Source organism: Ascaphus truei, chromosome 5 (genome assembly GCF_040206685.1).
Source record: "Ascaphus truei isolate aAscTru1 chromosome 5, aAscTru1.hap1, whole genome shotgun sequence".
Lineage (NCBI taxonomy): Eukaryota > Metazoa > Chordata > Amphibia > Anura > Ascaphidae > Ascaphus > Ascaphus truei.
This window is the reverse complement of record NC_134487.1, coordinates 293260870-293278589: the sequence shown is the minus strand read 5'-3', so window position 1 is coordinate 293278589 and position 17720 is coordinate 293260870. Positions and strand designations below refer to the sequence as shown.

At 41.9% G+C, this 17720-nt stretch overlaps 3 protein-coding genes across 4 annotated transcripts in view; 1 reads left to right on the top strand and 2 right to left on the bottom strand.

The window, feature by feature from the left end:
• CDPF1 (cysteine rich DPF motif domain containing 1) overlaps positions 1–14754 on the bottom strand; it is a 103895-nt gene extending 89141 nt beyond the window's left edge. Inside the window, exon 1 of the mRNA XM_075602727.1 lies at positions 14539–14754. The gene's annotated coding sequence lies outside the window, so the exon portion shown is untranslated. The remainder of the gene's footprint in view (positions 1–14538) is intronic.
• On the bottom strand, positions 11181–14545 carry LOC142496198 (uncharacterized). The gene is made up of 2 exons (XM_075602724.1): positions 12580–14545; positions 11181–11362 (listed from the first exon to the last, which is right to left on the bottom strand). The coding sequence occupies exons 1-2, from the start codon at positions 13878–13880 to the stop codon at positions 11326–11328; spliced, it is 1338 nt and encodes a 445-aa protein (XP_075458839.1). The 5' UTR covers positions 13881–14545; the 3' UTR covers positions 11181–11325.
• The window catches only part of TTC38 (tetratricopeptide repeat domain 38), a 41263-nt gene continuing 38289 nt past the window's right edge, over positions 14747–17720 (top strand). For both annotated transcript variants that reach the window (XM_075602721.1, XM_075602723.1), the window contains exon 1: positions 14747–14894. In XM_075602721.1, coding sequence (XP_075458836.1) covers positions 14865–14894 — 30 coding nt within the window. In that variant the 5' untranslated portion in view covers positions 14747–14864. The remainder of the gene's footprint in view (positions 14895–17720) is intronic.

The following is a 17720-nucleotide window of genomic DNA, read 5'->3' as shown; positions in this document are numbered from 1 at the left end:
GCTGCACAGACTTTTAAAACCACCCAAGCCCTATCGGTATAAGTGCAGCCAATCACGGCGTGGGAACAACACATCCCACCTATTGGCAAGGCTTGCCAATACTTCATGGAGCCGGGCAGAGGCTGCAAGTTATGCTACGGTCATGCGCTAACTTCGCACCTGAGCCGCATAGCATACCTAACCAAGCCAACTTCCCTGGCGACATGTTGTCTACCTGTCCCTGGACATCTGGCAGGAAAAACTATTTACATTTACTTCCCTTCACTTAACACTTTAAAATGTAAGTACCGTTTTAAGTCTGGACTTTCCTAGACATTCTGGAGTCATCTCAGCGGGATGTCTTAGAAGTCCTGACTTAAGTTATGCATGACTCACTGGCCGGAATGGCTGGCCATATCTCTGGGAATCACTGTACTTGTGAACCAAGTAAATACTTGTGAATGTAAATGCCCTTGCTCTTATAATTTTAATACGCCCAAAAGAGGGGGACTTTCATTCATTACTTTTTATGAAAGTTGATAAAACATAAACTATTATTGTTTTAATGAATAACCCCAATCGCTTGCACAGCAAATTTGGATGTTCCTAGCTAGAGTTAGCTCCATTGCTTATACGCTACGCTGCAAGCTGCCATGGTTTAAAAACTTTTTCCCTTTCTTGCGGTTGGCAGTGGAACACTATTGAAATGCGCACACAGGATACATAACTGATACAATGTAACTCAGCATAATGATGTGGTCCTCTTATGCATAGCGGGCCACACACCAACACATTACTTGTACAATGTAACTCCTGATAATGATGTGGTTCTCTTATGCTTAGCGCGACACACATAGACAATTAAAATACATTTACAGCACTGCAGCCAACACCGGGCTGCAGAGCTGACACTTTACATGTTAACTTAAAACCCCTATAACCCTCTTCACCTTATACCTGTTGAGAGAGGTCCGGAACCCCTCACTGGGTTCTGGGATTTGGGCAACCCCGGGACCTGTAATGTAACCCAGTTCCCTGCCCGGTCTTACTGCCCTGGTTTGTGCTAAAGCAGGGAGATTTGGCGATTAGCTGCAAACTGCTTTCTAGGGAAGATTTTATCCAGTGGTCTGTGTTCCTCGTGTCCTCAGGAATCTGGGGAGATTCCCGAGTGCATGTTTCGGGGTAACCCACAACCTTGGCCCCCTTCTACCCAACAAAATAACCTGGCGCCAAATAATGTCCAAAGGTGATAAGTCCTGAGATCTCCAGTGGATAAGCACAAGTGCTTGCTGATCATGAAACGAGAAAAACAGAAAAGGGAAAAAACATAGCGTAAAACTGCTCGGTAACGTCAGCCTACACTAGAGACAAAACATACACCGCCTACACACTTTTTTTCTATCACTACTATTTGGCTGGAGCACGCAGGCAACTACTTCCTGACTGGGGAGCCGTGTCTCCCATCCAGCTTGAGCGCCTGGTGCCGCCCCCTTTCGGGACTTCAAGGAGAGCTGGAGCGCACCGCACGCTGTAACCAGTCCCAGCACAGCAGCTTACTCCAGGCGATGACGTCATCCACAAGCGCGGTGCTTGTACAGCTGGGACCGGCAGGACTGCACGGGCAGTGAAGACGCCAGGTCGGGTAAGGGCAGCAGGTGATAGCATCCGTGAGTACACGAGAGGGGCATCCCACGGCCGCGTCTCATCTTGTCTCTATCTATCCCCTGCTCACTAGCCCCACACCCAGGTATTTAGTCTGTCTCCCGTCCTCCCTATGACATTTGTTCTCATATTGCTTCAGTGTCAGTAAGGTTGCCATTTCATCATTGTGTTGGTCAGAGATTGCTTATTTATACAACGCCCAGTCGTGTGTGTAGTTGTGGAGCACCGGACATTGTGGGGTTCATTCTCCTTACTACATATGATGTTAACCAGCAGTTTTACGCTATGTTTTGTCGTTTGTTCTGATCCTTTCTGTACAGGGCAGTAGTTACCAGGCAGCCTATTCTTATGTAAGAGTTTATCACTGTTTAAACACTTAATTATTTTATTGTAGTCACTTTAGCGCTTTTTCACAGTATTTTTTCGATCCCCTTCTACCCAAACACACCCTGACAACATTTTACCGTAAAATCACCTCTGAAACCCACGGTCAGGATTTCGTGCCAGAATCAGTTCCAGGTCCCGGGCCGGATTCTAGGTCCCGGTCAGGATTTTCTGCGGGATTTTGGTCGAAGACGTCCGGACCAAGGTTCCGATCAGGGTAAGTTTAGCGGGGGAAAGGAGAACAGGCTTAGAATAAAGGTCAAGCCCACTTGGTTACCCCTGACCCGTGTTTTTGGGGTCCTAGAGTGTCAGCTCTTGGGCCCGGGCATTGTGTATGCATTACTGTGACTGTGTGCAAAATATGAGACAATTGCCATTTGTGTTTTACCGTTTCCAGAGGTGCTGGGATGCCCTGCTTCAGCACAGAGCAGGAAAAGGTAAAAATGGGACACAAGGGGTTAATGTATATCCCCACACTCCAGCCAGGTATAGACATTGGTTGGTTTGATTAAAATAGGGTTCAGGGGGGAAATCAGATAATGTATGAAGTATGGTAACAATGTTTTTGAATAAGGGAAAAGAAAATTGGGTTTTTAACCATCCCCCAAGCTTGATATGTTGAAGGAATGTCCTAATGCTCTAATTTGTTGTATTCAAACGATTAGGAGAGAGACATGTAGACTGTTATGATTTTATTAATGGTACAATGGGTGTAAATGCATAAACGGGCATGGCTCTTGTGTAGGTTACAGTTATGTGAGGTGGGGGGATTTACATGACAGGCAGGGGACAGAATACATTAAAAGATTCACTCTGCTAGTTTATGGCCCACCATTCCGAAGGCCTGGCTTTTAAGGGACCCTGGGGAGAGGCCCTCCAGGATGTATACAAAAGTTAGAGCTTTAAAGGGGTTAAACAGCTGGCCAGCAACTGGGGGGATTCTTTGACCAGAAGCAGATATGCTGTCACTGAGCAAAGGGGGTTTGGCCAGGTGGTATTATAAGCTGGTGCAGGCCATGGGGAAGTGGTTCTCTGCTGTAACATCAAGAAGGAGGAGGTGGAGGTGAAGAGGAGTTTTATCACCATCACAGATTTGAACCCCGCTCAAGATGCATCAGTTTTAAGAGATACATCTAAGAGTTTCATCAGTTCAATCTTGTGTGATTCACCTGAGGTTCAATCCCATTGGAGAAGTTCCACCTCTTGAGTAAATCGTCTAAATTTCTCAGAGGATAAGTGATCGGAAGTCCACAGCAAGAGGCCACAGGAATGAAAAGTGGCCTGGAATATTTTGCTGTGTGTTTGCAATTAGGAATGATTAGTTTTGTTATCCTAGTTTTCAAAGTAAGTGTGTCTTTTTACTTTATTTTTGTTTAACATAGTTGTGTGCGTTCATTAGGTGAATAAACGCAATTTATTTTTATCTCTCTGCTTGCTCAATCAATGATCCCGATAATTAAAAGTCGTAATAAGCTGGGTCCATCGTGACAGTAAGCCCTTCCAAGCGGGCGCCCTGCACCTAGGAAAGCCTAGATTGTAACCCCCAGATCCCAGTGTGTATATTTCTGTATTTTGTGTTTCTGTGTGTTTCCGAGGTCTTTATCCAAATAAACCTCATTTTATTTCACTGCCTTGTTTTGCCTATTGACTGATCTCTAAAATATAAATGTGTTAAAGACCTGGTTTACCGTGACTCCATGGTTGGCTTTGTCTTTTCTTGCGTTGTCTCTGAGATATTAACTCATTATCTGCTGGATCCCACTGGCCAAGTCTTAAACAGTCTTTCTTCTTATGAACAAACACAGTCTCTCTTCTTACCCAGAATCCTCTGAGGGTAAAGTCCATGGGTGTTTCAGGTCAACAATGATCTTGGGTAACTTCGACCTGAGCCTAATGCGTTCTGAGGCTTCCCTCATGAATGGATGCAAGATGTGTGTGGGAACTGTGCATGGATCTGGCAGTGTGTGTGTGTGTGAACTGCACATGCATTCGGCAGTGTGTTTGTGTATGTGTGTGTGTGAACTGTGCATGGATCCGGCAGTGTGTGTGTTGGGGGGGGGGAGAGAGAGAACTGTGCATTGTTCCGGGTGTGTGTGTGAACTGCGCATGATTCCGGTGAATGCGTGGGGGAATTGCACATGGATCTGACAGTGTGTGTGGGAACTGCACATGGATCAGGCATGGCATGGGAGAATTGCGCATGGATCCGGCGAAGGTGAGGGGAAATTGCGCATGGATCCAGCACAGTGTGGGAGAATTGTGCGTATATCCTGCACGGTGTCGGGGAATTTCTCTTGGATCCTGCACGGTGTGGGGGAATTGCGCACAGGTGCTTCACGGTGGGGGGGAATTGTGTATTGGATCTGGCACAGTGTGGGGGAATTGCGCGTGGATCCGTCAGTGTCTGGGAATTTTGCGTGGATCCGGCTGTGTGGGGGCATTGCACGTGGATCCTGCACGGTGTAGGGCAGTTACTCGTTGATCCAGCAAGGTTGTGGTGGAATTGCACGTGGATCCGGCACGGTGTGGGGGAATTGCGTCTGGATCCTGCACGGTGTGGGGAGGAATTGCGCGTGGATCCTGCACGGTGTGGGGAGGAATTGCGCGTGGATCCTGCACGGTGTGGGGGAATTGCGCGTGGATCCTGCATGGTGTGGGGGAATTGAGCGTGGATCTTGCACGGTGTGGGGGAATTGAGCGTGGATCTTGCACGGTGTGGGGGAATTGCGCGTTGGGATCCTGCACGGTGTGGGGGAATTGCGCGTGGATCCTGCACGGTGTGGGGGAATTGCGCGTTGGGATCCTCCACGGTGTGGGGGAATTGCGCATGGAACCCTGCACGGTGCGGGAGAATTGCGCGTGGATCCTGCACGGTGTGGGGGAATTGCGCGTGGGGATTCTGCACAGTGTGGGGGAATTGCGCTTGGGGATCTGGCATGGTGTGGGGAGGAATTGCGCGTGGATCAAGCCCGGTGTGGGGAGGAATTGCGCGTGGATCAAGCCCGGTGTGGGGAGGAATTGCGCGTGAATCCTGCGTGGTATGGGGAGGAATTGTGCGTGAATATGACCAAGTTTATGAGAATTATGTATGGATCCAGCTCTAACTCAAATACTCCATTAACAAATGAACTAACAAGGCTCTGTTATGTAGTGCCCGTGAGCTCTCAAGATACACAGCTGGCAATATAAGTGCACTGGGCATTCTGTCTGTCTGTCTGTCATTTATATGCCTGCTTTCCTTCATATGATAGAATAAGAATTTCCTGAAGCAAAACCTACAAAATATCTCAAGTTTAAATTGTTTAAGACAGTCAGACTATAAAGTCTATTAATATAATGCCACATAGGAAGTATTAAGTAAGTATTCCCAATTAAACATAGGCAGCTGATACAATACATTTATTCAAAATAATGAATAACAATTTTTCAGATATCTTACCAAAATGCACCCAAAAGCGAAGCAAAGGATCTCAACATTGAAGTCACAATATAATATCAACTTTAAAAATAAAAAAAAAACACATTTCAAACTAATTTTAATCGTTTCTTCGTTAGTCTTAAATTAATGACTGGTCTTTCACTCTAAGGGTACATAAAGTTACTAATTATACGATTAGACGATGTAGGTTTCAACATAAGCTTCCCTACATACATTGCTTTAACAGATATAATATTGTAGAATACAAGGCACTCACCAGCCCGTAATTAAGTGGTAAAACAATATAGTTTATTCTTATAACATACTGTAGAACGACGTTTGAGTGCCCTTGGGAGACCTTTTCCAAGGGCACCGAATCCTCGATCTATGTTATAATAAAATAAATCTTTCTGATACTTAAATCAAGAGAGTGTGACGTGAGTGCCACTTCACTGCAATTGTTTTCTATAAATATATATACACACACACATTATATTTTGTAATATATATCTCAGACACGCAGATATGATGGTGTGATCTTTCCATTGACTCTTTTGGTCTTTAATCCTAAAGACTGCTCCTGTTGTTCATTCGGTTGCCCGTATAATAAACTGCTGAAAGAATCTTGCGGTTTTTTTTCCGGAACTTTTCTAGTTAACAAGGCCCAAATCATTCTCATTTTATAAACTAAAAAGGCAATGGCTTCAACTTCATCAGATGGCTCCTCGTATACAAGTTGTTTTGCGTCCTCGTAAGCATATATAATAACTGCTTGAAATAGGTTTATTACAATACCGATCATTACGCACAGAAAAGTGCAAATATATATGGCACCAAAAATGGGGCTGTTTGTAAATAAAGTTTCTCTAAATTCTGAAACACAGTAAGACAATACAGTTTGTGCAGAATGGATTAAGGAGTTATGGCTCCATTCATATTGTCCAAATACCAAGTAGCCAAAGGCTGTGTATGCACTGAAGAATATAGCAACCACCAATGACATTGAAAAAATGCCAGGCAGAGAGTTCATGATAGACCTTTGTGCTAGTCGAACGTCATAAAGAAACCTGGCATATTGTAAGGTTTTCAACACGGCAACAAATGTTATGAACCCAAGTGTGTTCCTAAATATCACATCAATATGGGAAGCGGTGTAAAAGGGCATGAATTGTTTAGGATAAAGTGAATAAAGATTAAGTAAGTCTACAGCCAAAACAAATTTCGCGACTTGAAGTAGAACAGCTAATAAAAGTAAAGACTTTAAAAACAGGTTTATCCCATTGGGAATGTTTATATATTTTTTCTTTTGCAGACATATGGTGTGAATTTCATCTGCAATATATATGAACATAAACACAATAAAAAAGACATTAATAAAAATGTTAATTCTATTTAGTTGTTCAAATGTGACTAATGTAAAAGAATTCACTGACAAGTCAGCATTTGTAATACCTAATCTGGAAACTTCAAAAATGACTGAGATGGCACAAAATAACTGTACGTCTGGATTAAATGTTGCTAGCTCTACAACAACAGCCCATGTCTCTTCGTTAAGCCACTGTTTATTCTCAAGATCTTGGAGTTTATTTAATGAATGTTCTAGGGCTTTCTCTGGAAAGAAATACACGGTGTATCCTCCAGGCCCATATTCAGCTCCCAACAAAGAATAGTTCCAATGAGGGATGAAGTACTCAAAAGTAAATCCATCATATTCATTTGGGTCAAACTGCTTAGTCGTCTTTGCAAGTTCATCTTCCGGGCCAATTCCATACTTCTGAATACAATATTTTCTAGTAAATATTAAAGTATAAACAGAGCTATTAGTATGAAAGCAATGTGTAGCTTTCACTTGTCTCATCCTGGGCAAACCAAGAATTATGGACCAACTGTCTGTGAGAAACATTGGTTGTTTGCTATTGTGAATCAATGGCAAAAATACATCACTTGCCCAATAGTAAATGCGGTCCACTGTATCAACGTTTGACAGGTTTAGTGAGAACAGTTTAGAAATGGCCTGGTTGTAATGGAAAACATTGGCATTGTCAGTAGAATATGCAAGATTTAAAACAAGAATTAAAAATATAAAATGGCTAACAGTCCCTTTGAAAAGAACAAAAGCTTTTCTTTTGATCATATTCTCTCTCTTAATTCGTGCTATTTCATCATATTTAAGTGGTTGATACGCTTTGCTTTTTCTGACTGAGATCAATTCAAAATGCAGCGCTCTCGTTTCATCTGCATTTTTAGGTGCTTGACCTAAATCAATCTCCTTAAAATGACTTCTGCAGGTCCATGGAATGTCATCATAGTATTTGGGAGAATATGAAGCAAATGTTGCAGATAATACAATGTTAACAGTTTGAATAATACACACGCTTTGGAGAAATGACATCACGGAGGCCAAGAACCAATGCACAGAAAGTTCATATCCATATGACAGACCATACATGGTGATTAAACATGCTGATACAATTGATATTATAAAAACCAAACTCCAGGCTGTATACACACACCACCAAGAAAAGACAATAACATGCCTCTTTCTGATTGGAATTACTTTCCTATTTTTCAAATCTCTTGTGTTAAAACGGACATCTTCAAGGGAATACGTTGTTCGTGGGTGTAATTTGGATGTACCTTCCGATGACAAGGGGATTTCAGGTGTTATTGTGTCTTCATCATCTTCTTTGTGTATTTGATTGGCCAAAACTACAGGCATAATACAGTTAGTTTGTATTCTTCTAAGTGAATTGCGTGGTTTTGGAAAGTTTAACAGAGAAGAAGGCAGGGACGAAAGACCTGAATGAATTGATTTAATTTCCATTGATATGTCTTCTTCAGAAGAATTTTCTTTTAGGTAGCATATGTCTAAATGTTCTCTCCAGTCTGTAGACTTTGTGTCTAGCCTACAACAGAATACCCCATTTTGTAAGTCATTTTCTGTAGTGGACTGCTCTTTTGAGGAATGAGTTCTGACTTGTGAATATCTAAACAATGCATGTACAAGTAATTGTACAGGTATTGTAACTAAAGCGCTCTCAAGTCCTGACATTATTAATCTAACAATTTGAATCTCGGCATCATCAAAATCATCATCAGTCTTCGCTGCATTATATAATATAATATTGGATAGTAAACTGCTCATGAGCATGGTTAAACAACAAGAAAGCTTTTGAACTCTGTTGAAGGAGCTGGGTAAAACAGTGGCAAAAACAGATAGCCAGATATGATCATATAATTTGAAAGATAAATTTATTAGGAAAAAGTCCTTTCTTTGTAATGGTTCATTTGTGTTCATAGGATAAAATATTCTATGTATTGAGCTATCCTCCCTGTCAACATTAAGCCATTTACGACACATAAAATACCATACTTGTTCGGAGAACATATTCTCTATTTTAATTCTGCTTAGGTACCAACCAGGAGAGTCTCCTCTGTTGTTATGCCAAATCCTGATGTAACGAATATCCCCTAACTGGTATCTGGTACTTACCAAAAAGGTATCCAATCCTCCTCTTAAGAAAATCTTGCGTCCTGGACCTTTTAAATGATGTACTTGACTGTTAGTGACAGATCCCATCATTTTCAAATATACATCTGCTGTTGTACTAGAGCCCCAATGACTACCAGTGTAAATGGTAACTAAATAAATATCTGTTTCAAATGGATCATTGTCTGGTAATATTATGACTTGGTGTTTGCTGATTAGGTCACTCTTGTCCTTTTTATAAGCCCATATGGCTAAAGCAGCATATATGGCAAAGATCCCAAGAACGGTAATAAGAGTCACTGGATTTGATTGTAATGATTCCAAAGAAACTTTTTCCAGATCGATTGGATTAGGCATAACAATTATTCTGGCAGCTATAAATGTATGTCTGTGTCGAAATTTAGCGCTTCTCCTTTGCGCTTTTGAGAAACCTTTACAAATACAGTGCACTTTTTTATTATTTGTAAGAGGGCCTACATTGCAATTAGCTTCATTCCAATTCTCTCCTACTTCTTTGAAATCCAAACAAGCAACGTTAAAGATTGATATACTTAATAATTTTGTTGTCTTCCACCAGACTACATAACTAGAACGCAAGGCAATTGTCAGATTGAGTACAGGTGAGGTACTTGGTATCAACTCAATAGGAATACGATAAATATTAGGATTCCAAATCCTTGACTTATAATCATCTTTATTATGTTTTTTTTGTACCGTTTGTACTTTAGGGATGTTGTAAAATGCAATCGGGGGATTATTGGTAACATTAATGCCAATATGAAGAGAAATATTAAAAGTTATCTTTTTTTTGTAAAAGAACTGTACAAACCATTCTGCTTTGGATTCAAGATTAATTTCAAAATTAAATGCACCACTTGTAGTTCTTCTGAGCTTTTCATCAGGCTTTAGTGACATTTTAAAAACTGGCGTTTCATTTCTTCTTTCCATAATCATATCTACCATTTCAGGAATTACATTTACCATGCCTCCTGTATTGTTAATGACCGCCATGTAAAACCCAGTCACCGCTGTATCAATTTCTCTTCCATTCTTCAGCCACGGCACAGGGTTCTCTTTAAATTCATAAAAAGCAGCGGTCACTACTGCATCAATAGGTACAACAGAACTATATTTTTTTAATGTTGGGTAGAAACAATTACGACAGTCAACTTTCTCTGAATATGAGCTTGCAAAGTCCCATTTTTCTTCTTTCTTCAAACTTATATTAAAAAGTTCTGTTTTCATTAAGGTTTCAGTTTCCCCAGGAACTTTGCCATGTGACACAATGTCTGTCACAGTATCCATTACAGATAAGGTTTGTTTAAGTATTTCCACTGTGTCTGCTTGGATATCTGTGGTAAACCTGTTAATATTTAAAAGTGAAGCATCCATAACATTGGATAATGATGTTAAAATACCACTGCTTAAACATTCTTTTTCTACAGAACCAAGAATCTCGTTTCTATAATCTGTTAAAGCTGCACCTACTTGGGTTAACGTGTCCAGTGCATGTTGTTGAGATTTCAGAAGTACTTCTTTTGTATCTTGAGTAAGTTCACTAATACTCGTGATTATCTGATTTATACCCATAATGTTGGTAATCAGTATACTGGATGTTATGTTCAAGAGACTCTCTCTTAATTTGGTTCTTTCGTCTTTAAGTGGATAAACAGAATCTTTGACAATAAATTTGTTTAAAATTGATGCTATCATATATATAAGATGCCCTGACTTTAAGAAATCTGCTGTTTCGAGAAAAATATTCATGGGCGAATTATGTTCATTGATCATTGATGAGTTAATCTTATTAAGAACTACCTCCTGAGACGCACCTTCCATAAAATTCTTAACAGTTGCAGACAATTCTATTTGAGAATATGATTCAAGAGAGTCATACACTTGGACATATATTTTCAAAGTATATCCTTTAGTTGATACTCCAATGGGGAGTAAAGAAGGGGGTGTTGTAGGCGCATATCCATAATATATTATTGCACCTAGTGAATTTTCATGCAAAGAACTTATGTCACTCACTTTATCTACAGAAGCTAGAACTTTATAACTAAGAGGTTGATTTACATCAGTGAATCCACTACAACTTACAATGAATTTAGTTTGCAAAGTAGTTCCACTAGATGGATTTATGTTACACTTCCCAACTTTTGGAGGAGAATTAACAAAATAGGTGTATTTATACATTGATGAAGCACCTGTCCACGTTGTAACCTTAAGAACAAGAGTATACCATTTATCAGCAATATTTATAAACGTTAAAGCATTGATAGACATGTAGGCAATAGACCTACCAGTTGCAGTATTAGATGACCAATTAAAATCGATCTCATTTGTATTCTGGTAAAGGGACCATTCGTATACTGGGCGGCTGGTTTTACTACAATCCAGACATTTTCCTGACAAAGTAAATCGCTCTGTTGGAATTAAAATTTTGTGACAGTTTTCAATACATACAACATTGATGTCTGGTGGTAAACCAGGTATTACAAATACAGTTTGATCAGTATAGACAGTCCTATTTCTTTTACTAACAACTAAGCGAAAATAGTAATTTCGGTTGCCTTGAAGTGCTTCAGGTTTGACTGTTTGAATAACATCATTTGGGTTTATCCAAGTAAAATGTGTTTGATTTGGGTGGCAGGCTGCATCTTTACTTAAATTCATGGTTTTGTAATCGGCCATGTTTTTTGTGCAATACCATGTAAATGACAGCCCACGGTGGGAGTCAAGTGAATCCGGATCTGAAGAAGAGCTTCCATCAAGGGTCCAAGACAAACTGAATCCTACGCTCCTATAAGATCCACCTCTAATAACTGACAAGAGAGCACTCTCTTGTACATCAACAACAGCAGAGTCTGAATTGCAACGAAATGCCTCTTCATCATCAGCTGTATCGATATTAATTGAGACATTAAACAGATAGAAGCCATAATTCAGAGCAAACCTTGGGATTTCTATACTACTCTGGTTTGTTAACGATATCTGTGGCACATTTAAGTAGTCATCCCAGACAGGTAATTCAGATGCATTTGAGATATTATATATTCGCCACAGTACATGTATCCCTTCTGAAGCAGGACAATCTATATGTATAGATGCAAAAACTGATAATGGTGAACCTTTTGTTATTGTTATTATAGAACTAGGGAATGTAGGTTTGTTGATTTTGAATACATATATTTTACATGGCAATTTAAAACAATATATTGTTGTGTTTAATACTTTACTGGCATATGAGCCAACTAATGTTTTTAAAATTACAGGTTTCAGACCACTTTTAGAAAAATTGACCTTGGCTACGAATCCTGCATAAAGTTTTACATCAATTGGTAATACAGAATCAGGGATGAAGGTTGCTGCATTTGCAACATTATCTTTGTAGGTATAGGTGGTGTTTTCAAAAAGGTATCTTTTTCTGGAACCATACAATTCCAAAATAAATGTCCATTCGCATTGTAATAATGGATCTTGTAATGGAATAAACCACACAATGTATATGGGGGTAAATAATAAAGTATCACCACTATTGAAAAAATGAACTTCTATATCCATATCAGTTAGGGATCTATACAATGCGCTATCTTTGTGTAAATAGATATGTGCATTAAGACTGTACATCTTTGCCACATACTTTACTTGGAAGAGGTAAGTAAGACTTTGGTCCTGGTGAATAATATTGTGGTCGCTGGAACCTGCACCTGTTTCATTTTCTTTGTAGGAGTAATACAGCCCACTGGTGGTGCTGCAATAGTAGGTGTTTCTTTGAGTTTCATTGGAATTTAGTCTCAAATTGCATAGGCCTTTGTTCGCAGTTAGTCCAACAATGTGTTTGGAGAGGTCGAATGTCCCAGTCAGGACCTCTTTTATCCTTTCATCCACGAGAAAATGAATCCTTGCAACTCCACTTCCAACAGCACTTAATGGAGGAGAGCAAAAATCAGTTTTGATTGCATAGCTGTTGGCTGTCACATTCCAAGCCCCCACTTTATTAATGTCTGTGAGTTGGAAAGCTACGACCTTGCTAGATAATGATATGAGTATCCATGTCAGCCTCAAATCGGTGGTTTGGCTGACTTGGTTTGAAGTGGCGCTAAAAACATGGAGCAGGGCGGGCTCCACCTCCAGGATCACACTTAGCTCCACCAGGGGGCCATTTTGATTTGTGAGTGATGCGATGTAATGGCCAGGGTCGGTATAGCTCACGTTGACCTGGTAGTTGTAGTAAGAGGAGCAGATGCCACGGAGACCTGGAGGGTAGGCCTCGTCCTCAATCTCTGTGTGATAATTACTGGGTATCACAATTCCAGGTTCCCCTTTCTTGCTGGAGAACTGGTACTTCCAGGCGGTGCTCTTCATCTTAGCACACCAACCGAACTGCACCAACCCATAGACGTATATTGGGGGAGACGGGGAAATTTTGAAGAGTTTGACATCCTGTTGAGCTACTGTGATGGTTAACCTCTGGTGCGAGCATTTAGGAAGGGAGCAGAATACTGTGGCACACTTGATGGTAATGATGCTCCCTGTAACTAGTGGGATACTTTTGCTGCCAGACCAAAGCGAAGTGTCAGAGAACCAAATGCCGTCCTCGTACCAGTTACATCTGGGTGGCAGGGCGGATCTCTCTTCTGTGGAAAGTATGGGGGATGGCTTGTACCCAAATATATTGGTAGTTTTCCACAAGCAAGACAACATTATGTCGCTGTCTTGACGGGTATAGACCCGCCCCATAGGGTCTGAGCAGTTAAACATCAGTGGTGGCGGCTTAACCACTTGAGCCAGGCTCACAACGAGAATCAGGGAGAAGTAAGAGCTGAAGAACAACAGGCGCATCATTCTTTCCCTCCAACAGCGTGGCTCTAAATGGTTTCCAGACAAGCGCGGCGTGCCTGGGCTGTAACGGTCATATACTTCACAGTTCAACACGTTCATTTATTTAAATTTTTTAAAGAAAAGGCAGGTTGTGGTCAATATGCGCACGTAACCAAATCCACGTGACACGGACCCGCCACGGGGCTCACGCGCATGCGCTTATCCAAGCCGAGCGTAAATTACAGACACTACTAGTCAACTATAAAAAACAAGGGGAAAGGACTCAAATCTGTAGTAGTTGATCACATTGTAGTGACTAAGTATCCAACTGTGTCCTGGAATTTGATATTGGAAGCTTAAAGCCATTAACATACATTTTCTTTTCTATACATGTATTATTACTTTTGCTGATAGAATTATTTCCCCGTACTAAACCTTGCATCCAGCCGTTAGCTTTCTACAATGACAACCAGCCTGTTTGCCAGAATCTAAGATGGCCGCCGAGCCCGCGGCTATGCCAGTCCTCTCAGGTCGCGGAGTAATCTCTGTCACGTCCCCTCCTCCTCCTCCCTTTCAGTTTTACAACACCACGTGATAGCCCTGCATCGCGTCTCTCATAGGCGGAAGGTTACAGGCAAACCTGACGCAACTGAACCCAAATAACACCGGTCACCTCAGCAACAGATATGAAAGTGTAAAAGCAAAATAGCAGCTAAGTGTGAAGCTGCTTCCGTGTCTCTGAAGCGAGGCTTCATACTCTCAGTATGGGTGTACATACCTTTCCAGTTAGTATTTAGGGCTGTGCGTGGGGGTGACTGTCATTTCCTCTGCAGATACTGTAAACTTTGTACAGAATTGGCATTGACAATGGTTGGTTGTGGAGCTGTAAAAGTAAATAAAAGTGTGCACATGTCCTGCCAGCTCAGACCTGCCTGGTTCATTTATTTTTTCATCTGCATCTCTTGCTCTGAGTCAGCCTGGGTCTCCTCCCACAAGGAGGCTGGGCACAGCTAAAGGGATGTTACACCCAGGCAACAGATATCACATATACCAGCAATAAAGCACCAGCACAGCTGCTGCCTGAGAGACTACTGACTGTAAAACATGGCACCTGTTTGCCTAAGAGACTGCAGGGTGAGTTGGAGACCTCATGGAAACTCTCCTGGTTTCATCCTTGAATTTCATGAAGGGGAGGGGGGGAGAGGAGTTTGCCAGAAGGTCCCTCCAGAGTAGCTATTATTATTCATCTACAATCCAGTTCCTGAGATACTTACCGGTTTGGTTGCCGTTGATTTCCTCCACTCTAGGGAAATAAAAATGGCTGCAAAATACCGCCAGTCTTGGGGGGCCAATAGGGAGCAGCAACATCATTGGGAGAGGGAGAGGGAGAGGTTGGGGGGGGAGGGGGGGCATTGTTGCTGCTTTTTATTGGACGACTGTCTAAATGTTCAGGAAGTAACAATGACAATTTAGTATCTCGGGAACCAGGGTCTCCGAAGGGCTCACCCCCACCTGGTTTGGTAGGTAAAGGAATGAATATTGGAATCCACGAGGTTGTTGCGTCCATGAGTGACGCGCTTTCATGCAGCTTTGAGAATTAAAAAGATGTGCAGATTTTATTGAGGGTTGAAGGAATATCTGTTCAAATGCCCCTAAAGTGTCACTGCCTTTGAACTGGGGGAAACATTTGAATCCCAGTCTTGTCTCTCCTTGCGACCTTGGACACGTCACTTTATCGCCCTGTGCCTCCGTCTCCAAAATTAGACAGTAAGGCGCAAGGACTCTGCCTGCAGAATCCGCGCAGTCTCCCATCCTGTAAAAATAATGGGAGGTGCGGGGTGCGGAGGGGGAGAGTAAGTAGGGAGATTGCTGCTTTAAAATACCTGCCATGTTTCACCCATCTTGAGCAACAATCACTGACTTTGCCCTTTGTGCGCAGACATGCATTGCTTGGGTTAAATAATTGACAGGCATATTTGTAATATTGACGTCATTGCCCATTGGGTGTCTGTGGCTTCCAATGCAATGGCATATAACAGGAAATGTGAGGGGCATATAACTTAATAACTTATTATTGTGCTTTGTCAAATATATAAATAAATACCTGTTTCCAAACTAGATAAGGAAACCACTTAGCTGGCTGCTAGATGAAAACCTGCCATGCGTTTTCCATGGGTTCCATTGCCGGGTGTAATCCCTCCCAGGTTATGAATAAGAACATTTCGTTAACCGCATAATGTAATTTGGCTTCTTTCAACAAATCTAACTGTGCTCACACATTGGGCTGTTTTGCTTTATTTGAAAAGCAAGAGATATGTTAAAATGGATTGTTTGTTTCGCTATTGTGGGATTTGCAGGGAGGGGGGGAGGTTATTGCTTTACCATCAAGTGCTTACTATCAAGTCCTTATCAGAGGAACAGTTAAGGTAAGAAGAGGGGCAGAGGACCAGTTACGGTAAGAGGAGGGGCAGAAGGGGGGCTTTCCTTGCACAAGTTCTTCTTGAATGCACAGTAGCATCAGACAAAAAGGCCTAGCTGAAGGAAATTAAATCCCTCCCCAAAATAATCATATAATTATATAGTTCTGACACGGAGAGGTGTATACAGGCAGTCCTCAGTTATCCGACACAATGCGTTACTCAAAATGGCGTTGGATAGCGAAACGTCTTAAAGCGAAACACTTTTTCCCATAGGAACACTGTTTAAATGAAAGGTTCCGTTCCTGAGGGCATTTTTAACACTAAAATACACCAAATATTTTACGCAGGCAATAAGATATGCAGCACGCACAAATTATATAGTGTATACTGTATATAATGTAATATATATATATATATATATATATATATATATATATATATATATATATATATATATATATATATATAATATATAAGAATATATTATATAGTATAATATTTTATATATATATATATATATACTGTATATATATATTATATACACATAAACAACTTTGCAAAGCGTCGTAAGAGCGTTGGATAAGCCGTTTTGGCGTTGTAAAAATGAATATAGGTATGCATTGCATAGCGTTGGATAAGCCATTTGTTGTAAAATGAAGCGTTGTAAAACGAGGACTGCCTGTATATAGAATGTTGCAGGCACAATGAGTCCCGGCCTTAGATCGGCATCATGAAATTCGATGGCAAAGACACAAGGAGATACATTGACTTGCCCAAGGTCACAAGGAAGTCTGCCCTAGTCTCCATTTGCCATGTTTACAAACTATCCTTATAGTATGTATAGCCCTGGTCCTCTTACCAGCGCGGGTCCCCGGCTGTGGGACTCTTCCCCGCGCTCTCCCTGGCGTAAACGCAGGTGCCGCGCAACTAGCTAGGACGGTGCGGCGAGATAGCCTGCAGCAGGAGGCGCAGGGAGGCTTCGACGGCTCTTCACTGGTTGGCGCCGCCATCCGGGCGGGCGCCGCCATGTTGGAGTTGACCGCTCGCGCATGTGTGGATGAGTGCGGCGGCCATCTTAGAGGTGGCAGATGGAGCACAGCAGAAGGTAGAGAGGCAGGAAGGCCCTCTAGAAGTTGCGCAGGGAAGTGGCGCGGCGGCCAAAGAGGGGCAGCCATTAGAGAGGCGCCGATGCGGTCTCCATAGGCAGGAGCCTCCTTGGGAACTACACTTCCCATGAGGCATAGCAGCAGGCTGTCAGGTATTTTAGCTTAGCCAATAGGGCTAAGGAATCCTCCTGTAAAGGGGAGGATCTAGTTAGGGATATTAGCAGGCTGACAGGAAGGAAGTCACTCAGGGTGGGGAAGCAGACGGGAGGAGGTAGGTGTGCAGGGCAGGGACCCATGCACTAGGCCAGAGTACCCTCCCCAGGCCCCAGATTGCCCTGAGTCACCAGTGAGATACTGCAGCTAGGGACAGACCCCAGATAGGGAGGCTGCCACTTTAGCTGAGCAGGATAGCAAGTTGCAACAGTGTTGTGTGC

What these genes read in the sequence shown, in the direction of transcription:
- LOC142496198 (XM_075602724.1), bottom strand. Translation starts at nt 13,880, where the DNA reads ATGAACGTGTTGAACTGTGAAGTATATGACCGTTACAGCCCAGGCACG. An exon ending in ACTTACCTCTTCCAAGTAAA is followed by an intron (nt 11,363 to 12,579) that starts GTATGTGGCAAA and finishes TAATTCCAACAG; the next exon opens with AGCGATTTACTTTGTCAGGA.